We start from the raw sequence: 17,345 nt of genomic DNA, 5'->3' as shown, positions 1-17,345 counted from the left end.
CCTCATGTTTGCTGATAGCATTTTAAATTAATTGTAAATACAATTTGTTAACTGTGCAGCATTGATGGACTAGCAAGGTTTGCATTTGGAACTCTACAAAAAAATTATTTGTTTCAGACAAACAATAGGGAGGATAACTGATGGAAACAAAATATGAAATGAGATTATTAATAACTTCACCCTCTATCAAATGTACACAATAACAGTGATGATGTTTTTTAAAAAAAGCTGAAAATTAGGGTAAGTTAAAATTTTGTAACTCAAATAAAGGAATGTGGATAGTGTTTGTCCGGCAGAAAACAAATCAAGTACCCAAAACCCTAGCTGATTTAGTGGCAATGTGCTATGTTGGCTGTTTAGCAAGATCAATTATTTACTGTTGCTAAAATAATGATAGTACATATACCAGTTTGAAAATAATAGACATTTTATTTTGCAACACAAACTAGTGTACATTAAGAGGATAGAAAACAAAACATAACAATTTCACTCCATGTTTTCCTTTCATGAAAGTAATTCCAGGCCGTCAATCTTGATTAAAAAATGACCGGATTACTGGAATAGTGAGCTAAACTCAGCCTGTTCAATGAATTCAGAAGCTAGATTGCTCAAATTCTGGTACTTTATTTTGTAGCATTTCAGAAAATGGGAAAATTGTAATTCCATAGCAATACTTTAGTTTGAATTTTACTTCCAACGTTAACCGATCAGTATTTTAACAAAGTAAACTGATGGCAAAAATAAGTTCTGAACTTTTCCAGAGATAAACTGTTTCTGTATCTGTTGTAGAGGGGTCTTCCAATTCTGCAGCTTCTTCATGCCAATGATGAGTATAATCAGTGGAATCAATTGCTTTCTGTCACACCAAATGGATAGTATTGGGAAAACTCGTGTATGATTTTAAGAGCTTCATTGTAAAGGCCAAGATCTGTCAAAGATGAGGGAAAAGGTCAAAAAGAGTAGAGCCTAAAACAATATTCATACCTGTATGAAATTTGCAAAATACAAAGCACTCTGCTGATCTAACTTTAAAAATAACATTTCTAACAACAACTTGCATTTATATTGTGCCTTTCACTCAGGGTAGTGTCTTGGGGTGCTTAAATGTACCCATTAATCCAAATTACAATGTGTTAAATGCATTCCCCACAAAATAATGTCAGTGTTGTGCAATTCATAATATATTTTGGAATCACATTACCATTTTGAGCAAGTGAGCCTCCTCTACCATATCAATCGAAAAACAAAACAAGCATCTCGCTGAATTTAAAGGCAACAATTAAATGCAGCTTCTATTGGCATTGTCGAAACCGTTGTAGATTATTAAAAAGAGAACTTACATTTTTATAGTGGTTTATTACTCAGAAGCACTCAATTACACGAACTACTGACATCTTATTAAATTTTAATTGTTAAAATGTTAAGACAGTCTAGGGGAGCAAACACAAGTTATATTTATATAGCACCTTTCACGTAGGATAGCATCTTGGAGAGCTTCACAAATATGAGGTTAGACGCCGAGCAAATGAGTGGGGTGTGGGGGAGGCATTCATTCTTATAATATGGTGAAATATTTAGGGGTTTGTTTTTTTCCTCTTCCACAATGTCAGTGGAGCCTGATGAGAACTGGGGTGATGGGCACACAAAGTTGGTGCAGATGAGGATGTGGGCAGTGAAGTTTTTGATTAGCTGGAAAAGCCGGTTAATCAAAAATCCTTGAAAATGGCAACGGAAAACCCAAATGTCAACTGGATTACATTGTGAAAAGAGAAAGAAATAGCACAAGAATGACATTTGCATTTTGTAAGTGTTCCAGAAATTGTGATTTGTCTAGGCAAACAGATTTCATTGTAATCTAAATTGCATTGTAACTTGTTCTTGAATATTACAACATTTGATTCAGTATGAACCACAGATTTTTTTCGAATGTCATAAATACACAGGAGCATTGGAAAGAAATAAGGATGATCCCAGGACTTAAGGGACTAAGGAATGAAGAAAGGCAAGTGGCTGAATTATTCTTCACTGCAGAAAAGATAGAGGAGACAAATAATCTAGGTATTAGAGTAATGAGTATGAGACCAATGCCAGCAGCCTTAGACTGCGAACATAGGACTAAAACACATTGATATTGATGCAGAAATCTAGATGATTTAAATATATGCAGTTAATTCTGAGTCAATTTGTGAGATTGATATCCGTTGAAAAAGTGGATTTAGGGATAATAGCAGTTAAGTTCAATTGTCCTCCCTGTTTAATTTTTATTAATAACTGGAACAAAACATCTTCATTTTCGATAACAAATAATAATAATCAAAAACAGAACAGTAACACTTTTTTAAAATAAGTTTCACACCTTAAATGTCATCTTGTTTGGGATCACTATGCTTCCAAAATAAACTTACTGGTGGAGGATTTACTTAGCATAAAAGAGAGGCAATCATATATAATTTCCTATCTTACAGAACCAAGGAGAAAGTGGTAGGTCAATGAAAATGCAGACACACTAGTGATAAAAAAAAATCAGGCTTTTTTTTAATGTCTCAACCTTAAGGTGAGCACAAAAAGCCATCTTATTTTCTTATCCTGAATGCTGGAAAGATTACCTTTAGCACTGGGATAGTAGCTAATCTTTCACATGGATCTCCAATGCAGTTCATTCACCTAAAGTATTTAATGGATTACAGACTGACATTGAAGTGTAGATGGACAGCAACCCCAAGAGTTCACTAGTAATCAAGCATTAAGTGGCCGCTCTCCTTGAGGCTTCAGCACCGAGATCTGAAGAGATTAACCTGCATTACTGAGGTTCTGTGCTCATAAAACTCCCCACAATAACTTTCTAAATTTATAACCCCACTAGTATTCATTTCAGAGGTGACTGAAATAAGATTCTCTTGGATCAAAAAGTACTACGGCTGTCAATGCTCCAGTACAAGTTCTAATCAATATTGTAATTATTTGTATACTATACAGTCTAGAACCACACAGATACTTTTGAACCTTGAACATGTTCCAGTAAATTTGACGGATACCAGACAGGCATCAGCCTGACTCAGCTGGTTGCATTCTCGCCTTTGAGTCTGGGACACCACCCAGCATGGAGGGCGCTATATAAATGCAAGTTGTTGTTGTTGGTGTTGAGTCAGAAGGTTGGCGGTTCAAGCCCCAGGTCAGGACTTTGAATTCAGTCTCAGTGCAGCGGGTGTGGTGCATTGTTGGAGTTGCTGTGCTTCAAATGAGATGTTAATCCAATATCCTGTCTGTTCAATGCAGTGCTGAGGATATGCTGCATTGTTGGGAGGGGGAGGGGGTTGGGGGTTCTGTCCTTCAGATGAGACATTAAACCGAGATCCCGTTTACCTGTACAAGAAGTTTCTTCTTGTATTCTGGCCAAATTGGTCATTCACTTTATGGCTGTTTGTAGGATATTACTGTGTGCACTACTCCACACTTCATAGTTAGCAAAAAGTGAGGCACTTTGAGGCGTTTTGATGATGTGATAAGGCACTATATCAAAAAAAGGATTATTATAAATAATCAGAGGAGGAGACAATTTGGATAATTAGAACCAGAGTTCAGAGCAATAATTACTCTTCCAAAAAATGATGGTACTTACCAAAACTGTTCTTATCTTCTCGGAAAGGAATGTAGGACACAGCCATGATACTGGCTTTATTTGTGACTTTTCCAACCACCTCAACCACACCACTCAATTCCTCATCCAGCTGCATAACAGTACAAACACAAGTAAAGTTAGAGAAAATGGATTCTACAATTGGTTGAAGGCATTAAAATATTTTTTGGGGTCTGCCGGGTGTCCAACACATACAAAAAAAATCACCATGATTGCGAATATCCAAATCAAACAGAGTTTCATTCCATCTTCACCTGGAAATTCCTGTTTGTCATGGAATGCAAACTCTCTTCCTGGAGCAATGCATCCTTCTTACTGAATTACAGAAACTATTAAGGCTGGTTATTGCAGTTTGACAAAAAACCAAGGGTTGGGGATCCCAGAATATGTTGGGGTACTGCTGGAGTCTCGAGGCGCTACTTTCTGTGAAGGGCGCTACATAAATACAAGTTGTTGTTTCTTGGCCAGCAATCCCACAGCTAAAACATTGTAGTCATTTACTTCATGTCTGTTTGTGAGACATTGCTGCTCTCGAATTTGCCGACAAATACATAGTCACAACACGATACAGTTAAATATTGGGAAGGATATTGATGAAGCTTTATATCAAATGCAAAGGTTATTTAAAGCAGATGTTTCTCTTCCCACATCTACTCATTACCAGAAAGGATTTAAAAGATGGAAACCTGAACAGAGAGTTTGTTAGCTGCATTATATTACATTGTGCTCTATTTGTAAACATGGAAAATAATGGATGCCAGCAGAGAGGCTCTGACCACCTGTTCAATTACAACGGGAAAACACTACTCGCTTGTTATTTATAATGGGGTCTGATTTACAATCGAAGATAGTAATAGCAGCTGAGTCACAAATAGAAACTCCTGCCGGTAACTTGAAATGGATCACACTGACCCGTGGGGACCCCACTCCATCGCCCCTGGAAGTTGATCGTGGTGTTCCCCTGGGTCAGAGGGATATACTTCCAGTTACCAGCAGGTGTTGCTATTTGGAAGTTGAAGTCAATATTATCGACTGATTCTTAATGCAGGGTCTAAAGTGTTGTGTATGAGTGTAGGGGGGAAGAAAAAAAGATTGGTTAGGGCAGTTTTTGCACTAGCAGCAGAATTAGAAGCATAAAAATGAACAACTTAGTTGGAGTCCTCATTGTATCGGTGTTTTCCCCAAGAAGCCATCCATCATAATGCCAACTGCCTGCTCTGTACCTGTGTCCTTTAATTCCCCTCCTCTGCTTGTCCTAGGCCAAGTGTTTTAAATCAACTTGGCTCTAGTAACTCATGGTAATTCATCCTCTGCCAATTCCATCCTCTGAGGACCCTCAGCGAGAAGTTCTCCCAAACCTCTCCCTTTTTCCCCTGGTCACAATCTGGAAATCATGCTGTTTGGTCCTAAAATCCCTCACCAGCGGAAAGCCTTTTTCACAATTAGCTCTCTGTCTAGCAATCTCAATTTGTTTGCTCCAATGGGAAGAATCCTACTTAGTGTCATAGATTATGCACATCCTTGACTGTCCAGCGCTTTGGGATGTTCGTCCGACGTGAAAGGCGCCATGCAAATGTAATTTGTTGTCGGACACCAGATTAAATGCAGGTTTAAATTGATAATTTGCAATTGGTTTCTAGAAAATGCAATACACAGCATATAATGGCAGAGCAACTATTACTCTGATACTGTATACAGGAATGAATCATCCAGACAGATTATTTCTGGGAAACTCTCCAAGGAAAATCTCCACATACACAAATAGCTGTGAAAACAGATCGATCTGGATCTGCACTACATCATACAGTGTTGTTCTGATGGGGCAATTTCACTTTTCAATCTGTTCACCACCCTTTGTTTCACAGTTTATAAACTTCACAGCTTACAAGCACACATCTGCCGCTGTGATGGATTAAAGCACAAGTCTCTGTGTCGGACTACTCCTCACGGATTAAGCTGTTGCAGAAGTGATTAAAGTAAACTCCTGAGTTAATTAACCTATCCACAGGTTCAGTTCAACACCACATCAATCATGTAAGTGCAAGATCTTCAGTTCTTTTCATCCCAAAACGGTAAGAGCATGTGAAGGTAGTAGGCACCTTGGAACACACAAAAAAAAACTCCATGGAATACACTGGCACAATACAATCTTACTCGATTTGTCTCAGAAAACAATGCTGTAAATCAAAGATCTTAAAAATACTTGGAAGATCTTTAAAATATTTTAGTGGGAACACGGAGGACTATTTTAGGTGGTAAACAGATTCAAACACTGACTTAAAATAAACACATAGATGGGGGAGGAAGAAAAGTTACATTCTTATGAGTATATTTCAAACAGATTGGAATTGGGATCTGGATGGTTTGATGCTGGGTTAGAATCATAATAACGTGAAGGGTGCTATTTTTGCCATTCAATAATCTTCTGACAAGGAAGGATGAAATTTGAGGAGTGCATCTTTCTCCTTTTCAGCTTTACTTGGAATCAAATTTCCTCTTCACTCGACTCGAATGCAGACTCTTGCGCTCTTTCAATATAGTGATTTTCAGTACAAGTCATAGAAAAAACAAAACTGACTAGGATTCAGGCTCTGTACTTTTATGGAAATCCACTCGTTTCAAATCAGAGTACAGATCACAGTGACTTTCTCTTCTCCCTATTGAAAACAGCCCCAAAGCATTTTTCCCATCCAATATTTCCAAAATTTACTAGCGATGGGAACCTCCTGACCAGTTTGAAAGCCACTTCAAAGGAGTTTGCATCTGGAGTCTGTGCATCCTTTCATCAACTGAATGATCACGCAGGAGACCTTTGATGTCGCTAACTTTGGAAATTTGACATTGCATTCTTTCTGAACAGCTTCATGAAACTCTTATAAAATTTACGTTTTACATACGGATGTACTTGACACTTTAATAACCAACAAAATGCTGTTTGCCAATCAAAGATAAGATAAAGTTGGATGTAAGCTTGGAATTTCATGAAATTCAAAATAATTCATACAACTATTTTCTGAAAAATACCGTTTGTAGCTTTGCCAAATGCACGTCCTGAATTCATTACCACAAGTGGATATTGAGCCTGGATCAATAGAATCTTTCCAGAGGGAACTGGATAAGCACATGAGCAGTAAAAACATTAAGGGTTATGGTTTGGAAAGTGGGATAAGTAAAAAAAGATGATGTGGAAAAATAGGCAGTAGTGTTCAAAGTGTTCACAAAGTTTTTGTTCAGCAATCTTCTTTTCCTTATCTATATGCTTCCTCTGGGCGATGTCATCCAGACACAGGATAAACTGCCACACGTATGTGGATGACACACAAATCTACTTTTCCTCCTCCAGATTCACTGATGTCCTATCAGCTTGTCTGGCAGACATCAGGGCCTAGATGAGTGCCAACTTCCCGCAGCTAAATGTGGACAAGACGGAAGCCATACTCCTTGGCTCCCGTCAACATCTTCACTCCTGTGGATCTGAACTCCTCAACCCCCCTGGGCTCTCACTCACCAAACCAGTGCGCAATCTAGACGTTTGGTTCGACCACCAGCTGTCCTTCCTTCCCCACATCCGATCCCTGACCAGCACTGCTTTCCTCAACCTCCGCCACATTGCCCGCCTCCGACCTTACCTTACCCAAATGCAGCCCAAACCCTCGTGCATGCGTTTGCACCTCCCGCTTGGATTACTCAAACACATTCCTCGCCGGTCTCCCCAGCTCCGCTATTCAAAAAATTCAGCTCATTCAGAACTCCGCTTCCCACATACTGACCCGGACCAAACTCCGTACCCACATCTCACCAGTTCTGGCCAGGCTCCACTGGCTCTCCATCACAAAACGGATCAACTTCAAGATTCTCACACTTGTGTTCAAATCCCTTCACTCCCTGGCACCTCCCCATCTCTCCGACCTCCTCGCTGTACTGTCAGAGGTAACGTCCTTCAGATACATAAGAATTAGGAGTAGGAGTAGGCCATTTGGCCCCTCGAGCCTTCCCCGCCATTTGATAAGATCATGGCTGATCTTCAGACCTAACTCTAATTACCTGCCCTATCCCCTAATCCCTCTGTTTTTAAAAAAATCTATCAGTCTCAGCCTTGAAGATGTTCAAGGACTGAGCATCTACAGCCTTCTGGGGTAGTGAATTCCATAAATTCACTCCCCTCTGAGTGAAGAAATGTTTCCTCAACTCTGTTCTAAAAGGCTGACCCTTAATTTTAAGACTGTGACCCCTGGTTATAGATTCTCCTACCAGGGGAAACAGACCCTCAGTGTCTACTTTATTCAGCCCTTTAAGAATCTTATATGTTTCAATAAGATCTCCCCTAATTCTTCTGTACTCTAGAGAATATAGCCCTAGTTTATTCAGCCTATCCTCATAGGTCAGTCCCCTCATCCCAGGAACTAACCGAGTGAATCTACGCTGCACCCCCTCTAGGGCAAGTATGTCCTTTTTAAATAAGGAGACCAAAACTGCACACAATACTCTAGGTGCGGTCTCACCAAGACCCTAGAGTTGCAGCAAGACTTCCCTACTCTTGTACTCTAAACCTTTTGCAATGAACGCTAACATGCCGTTTGCCTTCTTAGTTGCTTGCTGCACCTGCAAACTAACTTTTTGAGACTGGTGTACAAGGACACCCAAATATCTCTGAACACTAACACTATCTAATCTCTCCCCCTCTAGAAAATAATCTGTTTTTCTATTTTTTCTACCTAGGTGAATAACTTCACACTTCCCCACATTAAATTCCATCTGCCACCTACTCGCCCACTCCCCTAGCCTATCTATATCCTGTTGCAATCTTCTTGCATCATCCTCAGAGCTTACTCTCCCACCTAGTTTAGCGAATTTAGATACGTTACATTCAATGTCCTTGTTTAGATCATTGATGTAAATTGTAAATAGCTGAGGCCCAAGCACTGATCCTTGTGGCACTCCACTAGTCACATCCTGCCAATTCGAGAATGACCCGTTTATCCCTACTCTCTGTTTTCTACCCGTTAGCCACTCTTCAATCCATGCTAATATGTTCCCATTAATCCCGTGGGCCCTAACCTTGTGCAATAGCCTTTTACGTGGCACTTTGTCAAATGTCTTCTTAAAATCTAAATATACTACATCTACTGGTTCCCCCCTATCTAACCTGCTAGATACATCTCCAAAAACTCTAAAAGATTCGTTAAGCATGACTTCCCTTTTGTAAAGCCATGTTGACTCTGCCTAATCTTTTTATGGTCTTCCAGGAATCCCATAACGACATCTTTAATTAAGGACTCAAGAATTTTCCCTACCACTGATGTCAGACTAACTGGTCTATAGTTCCCCATCTTTTCTCTCCCACTCTTCTTAAATAGTGGTGTTACGTTTGCAATCTTCCAATCAATGGGAACCATTCCAGAATCCAGAGAATTTTGGAAGATCAAAGACAAGCCATCCACTATCTCAGTAGCCACCTCTTTTAAAACCCTAGGCTGTAGGCCATCAGGTCCAGGAGATTTATCAGTTTTAAGACCTGACAATTTACCTAAAACCATTCATTTACTAATATTAATTTCCCCAAGTTGCTCGCTAACATTGTTTTCTTGGTTCTCCTCTATTCTTGGTAGGTTTTCAGTGTCTTCTAAGGTGAAGACAGTAGCAAAGTACTTGTTTAATGACTCTGCCATGTCTTTGTCCCCTATTATAATTCCCCCCGTCTCTGCCTGTAGCGGACCCACATTTACCTTTGACAGCCTCTTCCTCTTTATATATTTATAAAAACTCTTGCAGTCTGTCTTTATGTTCTTCGCTGGTTTGCCCTCATATTCCATTTTCTCCCTCTTAATCACTTTTTCGGTTCTCCTCTGTTGATCCCTAATGTTCTCCCAATCCTCGGGTTTACTACTCATCTTAGCTGTTTTATAGGCTTCTTCCTGTAACTTTATACTTTCCCTAACTGCTCTAGTTAGCCACGGTTGGGCCAACTTTCCCGTGATATTCTTATTTCTCAAAGGAATACGTGCTCACTGGGAATTTTGCACTGTCTCCTTAAACGTTTAATAATAATAATAATCCTTGCATTTGATATAACGCTTTTCATGTCGGGAGGACGTCCCAAAGCGCTTCACAGAATATACTGTAAAGTGAATTGACTGTATATTTGTGGGCGAACGCGGCAGCCAATTGCGCACAGCAATGTCCCACAAACAGTCGTAGATTGAAAATGACCAATTTATTATTGTTTTGGTTTTGGAGGGATTATTATTAGGTGTGTGGAGTAAGGAAACTTGCCCAAGGTTTCGCCCTCTGCCTGGAATTGAACTCAGGTCTCTCACTTGCAAAGCGAGTGCTCTAACCACTGAGCTACAGGACTCCTGCCATTGCTGGTCTACTGTCAAATCCTTAAATCTCATTTCCCAGTTTATTTTGGCTAAATCCTCTCTCATACCAGCAAAATTGGCTCTACTTAAATTTAAAACCTTTGCTTCGGACTTAACTACTTCTCTCTCTAACTTAATGCTAAATTCCATCATATTATGATCACGTTGCCCTCGAGGAGCCTTAATTTCCAGTTTGCTGCTCAGCCCTGCTTCATTGCACAAAACAAGATCTAATATGGCCTGTTCCCTGGTTGGCTCCTCGGCATAGTGATCTGGATAATTATCCCTAATACATTCTATAAACTCTTCCTCTATCATACTTTTCCCAATTTGGTTGTCCCAATCTATGTGCAGATTAAAATCACCCACAATTAATGTTTTTCCTTTGCTATATGCTCGGCTAATTTCCTGATTTATACCTTGAGAGATACTGTGACTGCTGTTCGGGGGTCTATAAACTACTCCCACTGGAGTTTTCTGCCCCTTGTTGTTACGTACCTCTACCCATACTGACTCTACTTCCTGCTTTTCTGATTTAAAATCTTTCCTCTCTACTGTTTTTATCCCATCCTTTATTAGCAGGGCCACCCCCCTCCTTGTTTACCACATTGCCTATCTTTTCTATACACCACGTACCCTGGAATATTTAGCTCCCACCCTTGATCTCCCTGTAACCACGTCTCAGTGATAGCTAGTAGATCATACCTGTTTGTTTCTATTAGTTCATCTATCTTGTTTCGAATGCTTTGCAAGTTCAGATATAGCGCCCTTAATTCTGACTTCAGGTTATTAGACCTATTCACCAGTACCCTATCCCTGGGCTTCTTTTCCCGGCTTGACACACTTTGCTCATCTCCCTCGTTAATCTGCTCTCCCTCTTTCATCGGTCCTAATTTTAATTGTGATGGATTACATGTGATTGATTTTACCCCCCAACCCCTCCCTTAGTAGTTCAAAGCCCTGTCTCGTGTCGCCAGGACATTTGTCCCAGCCCTGTTTAGGTGGAGTCCATTCCTTTGGAATAGCTCCCGTCTCCCCCTATACTGGTGTCAGTGGCCCATAAAGTGAAACGCCTGCCCTCCACTGTTTTAGCCAGGTATTCAGATTTTTATTTTTGCCTGTACCAATTTGCCCCTGGCTCAGGTAATAATCCCGACATTAATACCTTTGAAGTTCTACTCTTTAGCTTAACTCCCAATTCCTGGAACTTGCTCCTCAACTCGCCCCTACCTGTCCTACCTACATCATTGGTCCCTATGTGAATCATAACAATTGGATCCACTCCCTCCTGCTTCAAATTTTTCTCCAGCCCGGAAGTGACGTCCTTCACCCTGGCCCCAGGAAGGCAACCAAGTCTTTTTGTCTCCCTGCTACGGCTGCAGAAAAGTGCGTCAATCTTCCTGACTGTCTCATCCCCAATTACCACTATATTCCTTTCTGACTATTCCCCTTTGTGTGGCCTCCTGTATAGAGGTGTTGGGGTAAGTTTGCCCATCTTCCTCACAGACTTCCTTATCCACACAGGTTGCAAGTATTTCATACCTGTTGGACAAGGTTAAAGCCTGGGGTCCCTCTGCCCCTCTCTTTAGGGTCCTCTTACCCGCCTGTCTGACCGTCACCCAGTCCTGTCCGTGGCTGGCAACGGAATGTTCCCTGGGACTCGGGGGAGTGTCTGGCTCCAGGATGAAACTGTCCAGGAAGCTCTCCCCATCTCTAATGCTGCGCAGTGTCTCCACCCGAGACTCCAGCTCAGCTATTCTAAGCTGGAGGAGCTTCCTCAGTTGCAGACCTTTGCTGCAGATGAAGTCGCCCGGGCTCAGGATGCCCTCCGTCAACTCCCACATACCTCACACATCACCTGCCATGGCCATTCCCTCCTCTCACTCTCTTTATACCTATATTATAATAATAATAATCCTTGCATTTGATAGAGCGCTTTTCACGTCGGGAGGACGTCCCAAAGCGCTTCACAGAACACACTGTAAAGTGAATTGACTGTATATTTACGGGTGAACGCGGCAGCCAATTGCGCACAGCAATGTCCCACAAACAGTCGCAGATTGAAAATGACCAATTTATTTTATTTTGGTTTTGGAGGGATTATTATTAGGCTCTGTGTGGAGTAAGGAAACTTGCCCAAGGTTTCGCCCTCTGCCTGGAATTGAACTCAGGTCTCTCGCTTGCAAAGCGAGTGCTCTAACCGCTGAGCTACAGGACTCCACAAATTATTATTATTGTCCTTAGAAGATATACTACAACCTTACACCCAATTCCTTCTCACTCCGGCCTCACTCCATTTAGAATTAGCACCTAACCAGGTGAGTAATCAGTACGTTGCTTGTTATTGGTTAAGTCTAAATAGCTGCAGCTGCTCCCTGTAGCGTTGCGCCACAAGACCAATGGTAAACAGCACAACACTTGAATACTCACGACAGCAGTTCCCACAGCAATTCCCACTCTCACCCAATTCCTTCTCACTCTGATACATTGTTAAACGAAAGTTCCTCCTGCCTATTCAGGAGGGCATTAAATATCCCATAGCAGTATTTGAAAGAGAAGGGAGTTTCCTACAATATCTTCCTCATAAATTGGTTATTCGTTAATATTTGCAGGACTTTGTCCCATGCAAAACAACTGCCATGTTTGCTAATAAAAACAATTACTATACTTGACAGCAATTGCCTTTTTAATGTATTAACATTAAAGACACTTTAAAAACACAAGATTTTTTTTTTAAAAAATGGAATTTTATAGAGTGCACTTTCCTTAATCATTTCCCTTTAAGGTCTGTAAATCCAACATAAGGTAAAGTTTTTATACTGTTTCATCACACTTGACGTCATTTGAACCCAGAGGTCATATTTTGTAGCTTTGGAACTTGCTATAATAATAATCCTTGCACTTGATATGGCGCTTTTTCACATCTTCCAGACATCTCAAAGCGCTTCACAGAATATGCTGTAAACTGAATTGACCGTATATTTGTGGGCGAAACACGGCAGCCAATTGCACACAGCAGTGTCCCACAAACAGTCGTGGATTGAAAATGACCAATTTATTTTTGTTTTGTTTTGGAGGGATTATTATTAGGCGTGTGGAGTAAGGAAACTTGCCCAAGGTTTTGCCCTGCCTGGAATTGAACTCGTTACCAGACATGTTTGTTATAAAAAAAGGAAAGTTTTCAGTACAGCCTATACTAAAATTAAATATGAAAATAATGAAACCAAACACTCAATTTCCTTTTTTTAAAAAAATGACTCACCGGATCAGTCAACTCCACAGTTACATTCTTTCCTTCACCATCTTGCAGAATAAATGAGGTCCCGGTGGGGTGAACCTGTTTGAAGAATATCAGCACATATCAGATGGGTAAGGTGTAGCAATTTGTGACAACCTATCAAGATTTCCTGGCACAGTCAGGTCAAATCCGAAAATACAGATGTATAGGAAATGGGAAAATAATCACACGATTTATAATACGCTTTTTGTTGTCATGAATAAATTGAGTTTTGCTTTGATGGAGTCTTTTTTTACAAAAAATCTCTTCAATTTAATGAAAGCTACCAACAGACAGAAGCGTAAGCAAGTTTTAACCACTTTTTTTTAAATATCAAAAAAAAACTCTCCCAAGATACAATAATAATGCAAAGGTACATTTTAAAAGTTCTTTTTGACGTATTTACAACTGACATACCAAATGTCACAGAAAACAAAAAGGGAAACAAAGAAAAAAAAGTCAGGGGCATGAAAAGAGTGAACAGGAGACCTAAGGTCCAACATCTACCTAATCTTTGGCTGCATTTTGTATTAAAGTCGCACATCCCTGCCTATTAAAATATAAGATCACACAGAATTATGGAAAATAAATTTCTTAATTTGACAGCAGAGTTTTTTCAGAGCTGTGGAAAATAGGTTTCCAAATTAAAAGTCAATTTAAAAATGTCCCACAACTCAGTGCAATCTGAAATTTGGGGACAAACAAAGGTGTTCAAGATCAACACTCGATGCAATTTTGAGCCACTTGTTACACCAGTTTGTTACCCCCCCACCCACTCTCCAACACACCTTGATTTGTTTACAGAGACAAGCACCTGCTGATCAAGCTCCGCACCTCCAACTGTTGGAATCATCAATTAATGGTAAGGGTTGTGTGTCTAAGCTGTGGGTGGAAAGATGGTGGCAATGCTCCCACTTATCTCATGCTGAGCTGTGTTTCCCACCAGGAAGAACAACAACAAAGTTACATTTGTAAAGCGCCTTTCACCATGGGAGAACCTCCCATGGCACCGAACAATCAGGGATCAGGACCCGAGTGGGGGGGGGAAGTAGGATTGGGATGAGGGATTATATGTTAGCAGGTCAGAGGTAGGAGGGGCCGTGGAGGGCCTTGAAGGTAAGGACGAGGATTTTGAATTCTATTCTCTGAAGGATGGGAAGCCAGTGGAGCCGAGGGAGGGTGGGTGATGGGGTCACGGAGCCTGATGCGGGAGAGGACACGCGCTGCAGAATTCTGGATGATCTGCAGCCTGTGGAGGGAAGAGTTGGGGAGGCCGACAAAGGAGAGAGTTTCCACAGTCGAGCCTTGAGGTGACAAATGCGTGAATGAGGGTTTCGGTGGCCTGAGGGGTGAGGCAGTGACAGAGTTGGGTAATGTTCCAGAGGTGGATGAAGGCAGAGTGGGCCATCAACAACAACAACAACAAGATTCCATTTATAAAGCGCCTTTCACGTCAGGAGGACGTCCCAAGGCGCCATGTCATGGATATGGGTGAAACAGGACATTTGAGGGTCGAACAAGACACCCAGGTTCCTGACTGGCTTGGTGAGGTGGAGTGTGCATCCGTGGATGCTGATGCGGCCAGTGCCTGAGGTGCAGAGGTGCGAGCCAATCAGGAAGATCGCACCGAGTTCCTTGCACGTACATTCCTCCGAGTGAGGGTTCAAACTTGCACTTTTCAGATGTGAAATGACCAACTGGTGACTTTCTAGGGGGGGATGGGGGAAGGTAAGGTAAGCATTGGATCTGAACTGGCTCCCAGGTGTCAAGCTTGGCAACGGAATGTCAGAATTGAATCAACCCAGAATTGAGTGAACCTGATTGGGATCAGTAGCCCAGTTCCTAAGCCAGGAAGCTCCGCAGTACTCCAGGGCACTGCTGATGCCAGCGGAGCCAGCCCGGTTAATCAGTAGTACTTGGAAGGGCAGACCAGTCACTGGGGACAGGGATTCTTCCCACTCAGCTCCTGTCAACCCTGCAAGACAAAGCTCTAACTGGTAGGGTGGTTCTAGCTAGATAGGCAATGGGAAAGCTTGCCAGGCAATGTTCTCCATGGCAAGCTATGTGGTTTTAGCTGGTTAAGCCAGTAGTATCACAAAGCATACTCCGGGGTATCCAAGCTCGGCTTTTGCCAGCCTACCGTTAATATTCCATAGGAACTAGGAAAGCAGGATGATTCCCTGCCGGGAGAGTGAGCATTCCTATAGAGGGGTGGAACTCTATAGATGCACGTAACTCTCGGTTTGGTTTGGAAGCTCTTAAGAAGGGTGATGGGTTTCTGCATGTGTCAAGCACTCACTCGGCTGACAAACAAAATAATAATAATCCTTGCATTTGATATAGCACTTTTCACATCTTCGAGACGTCTCGAAGTGCTTCATAGAATAGACTGTAAAGTGAATTGACTGCATTTTTGTGGTCGAATCGCGGCAGCCAATTGCGTACAGCAGTGTCCCATAAACAGTCGTGGATTGAAGTCACCAATTTATTATTGGTTTTTTTCTTGAGGGATTATTATTCGGCGTGTAGAGTAAGGAAACATTCCCAAGGTTTCGCCCGGCCGGGACCCAGGTCTCTCACTTGCGAGGCGAGTGCTCTAACCAAAAAATCAAGGATTGCGTCGGCTCGTTTCACCCTCTACACTCTCACACCTTCTGAACTCACTCTCTTCACCCCCTACACATTTAGCCTCCGCTCGCCCTCACCCGCTGCTCTCTCACACACTCCCACTCTGCACACACTCCCTCTCACTCACACCCTCTGCACACTCCCACTCACACACACCCTCTGCACACACTCCCACCCTCCATCTGCACACACTCCCACACACCCTCTGCACACACTCCCTCTCACACACACACCCTCTACACACACATACCCTCCCTCTGCACACACTCCCTCTCACTCACACCCTCTGCACACTCCCACTCACACACACCCTCTGCACACACTCCCTCACACACACACCCTCTGCACACACTCCCTCTCACTCACACCCTCTGCACACTCCCACTCACACCCTCTGCACACTCCCACTCACACACACCCTCTGCACACACTCCCACTCACACCCTCCATCTGCACACACTCCCACTCACACACACCCTCTGCACACACTCCCTCTCACACACACACCCTCTACACACACACACCCTCCCTCTGCACACACTCCCTCTCACTCACACCCTCTGCACACACTCCCTCTCACACACACACCCTCTACACACACATACCCTCCCTCTGCACACACTCCCTCTCACTCACACCCTCTGCACACACTCCCTCTCACACACACACCCTCTACACACACACACCCTCCCTCTGCACACACTCCCACTCACACTCCCTCTCACACACACACCCTCTGCACACACTCCCACTCACACCCTCCCTCTGCACACACTCCCTCTCACACACACACACACACTCCCTCTCTCTCACACACACACACACACACACAACCTCTGCACACACTCCCTCTCACACACACACTCCCTCTCACACACACCCTCTGCACACACTCTCTCTCACACACTCTCTCTGTCTCACCCTCTGTACTCTGCCCACGAAGCACACGGGTTTGTCGCTGTGCTCTGAGATGAGGCCGGTGTTGATCCTGGTGCGCGGCGCCGCCAGAACCTCCGCCATCGCCCTCCCTGTGCCGTGTCAGGAACTCCAGCCCTCGCTCCTCCGCTCCGGGAGGAATTGGCGGGAAACGGCTTCACTTACTGCTTCCTGTCCCCGACCCTGTGTCACACAATCGCCTTCCCCCCGACCCTGTGTCACACAATCGCCTTCCCCCCGGAGTCGCTCACACCTCCAGAAACATTCCGGGGTTTCACCTTCACTGTTCTGCAGATCTCTGCCCTGACGCTGTGGGCGGAACACGTTGTAATTTGTGTCCCTCAAAAAAAAAGTTTCCCTTTGAATTTATCTTTATTAAATACAACACACGCAGAGTGATGAGATTTGACAGGTCTTACACGGGAACAAACTACAACCACATCATCCTGAAACTGATAGCATTGTTATAATAAACCCACATTAAGATCATTTGGAGCTCTGCACC

The 17,345-nt window shown here is 42.6% G+C and overlaps 1 protein-coding gene across 2 annotated transcripts; it reads right to left on the bottom strand.

Moving 5' to 3' along the window:
• Nucleotides 1-409: 409 nt before the first annotated feature.
• Nucleotides 410-17,064, bottom strand: rpa3 (replication protein A3). Of its 2 annotated transcripts, none has more exons than XM_007904775.2 (4): nt 16,826-17,051; nt 13,262-13,336; nt 3,620-3,728; nt 410-928 (listed from the first exon to the last, which is right to left on the bottom strand). In XM_007904775.2, the coding sequence occupies exons 1-4, from the start codon at nt 16,922-16,924 to the stop codon at nt 846-848; spliced, it is 366 nt and encodes a 121-aa protein (XP_007902966.1). In that variant the 5' UTR covers nt 16,925-17,051; the 3' UTR covers nt 410-845. The 2 variants fall into 2 exon arrangements, with proteins under 2 accessions (XP_007902966.1, XP_007902965.1); XM_007904774.2 differs by lacking the exon at nt 410-928 and adding an exon at nt 3,371-3,510 and having other exon boundaries at nt 16,826-17,064.
• Between the last annotated feature and the right edge of the window lie 281 nt (nt 17,065-17,345).

Source organism: Callorhinchus milii, unplaced genomic scaffold (assembly GCF_018977255.1).
Source record: "Callorhinchus milii isolate IMCB2004 unplaced genomic scaffold, IMCB_Cmil_1.0 Scaffold2, whole genome shotgun sequence".
NCBI classification, from domain to species: domain Eukaryota; kingdom Metazoa; phylum Chordata; class Chondrichthyes; order Chimaeriformes; family Callorhinchidae; genus Callorhinchus; species Callorhinchus milii.
Note: the sequence above shows the minus strand (reverse complement) of the source record. Positions and strands in the feature narration are given on the sequence as shown.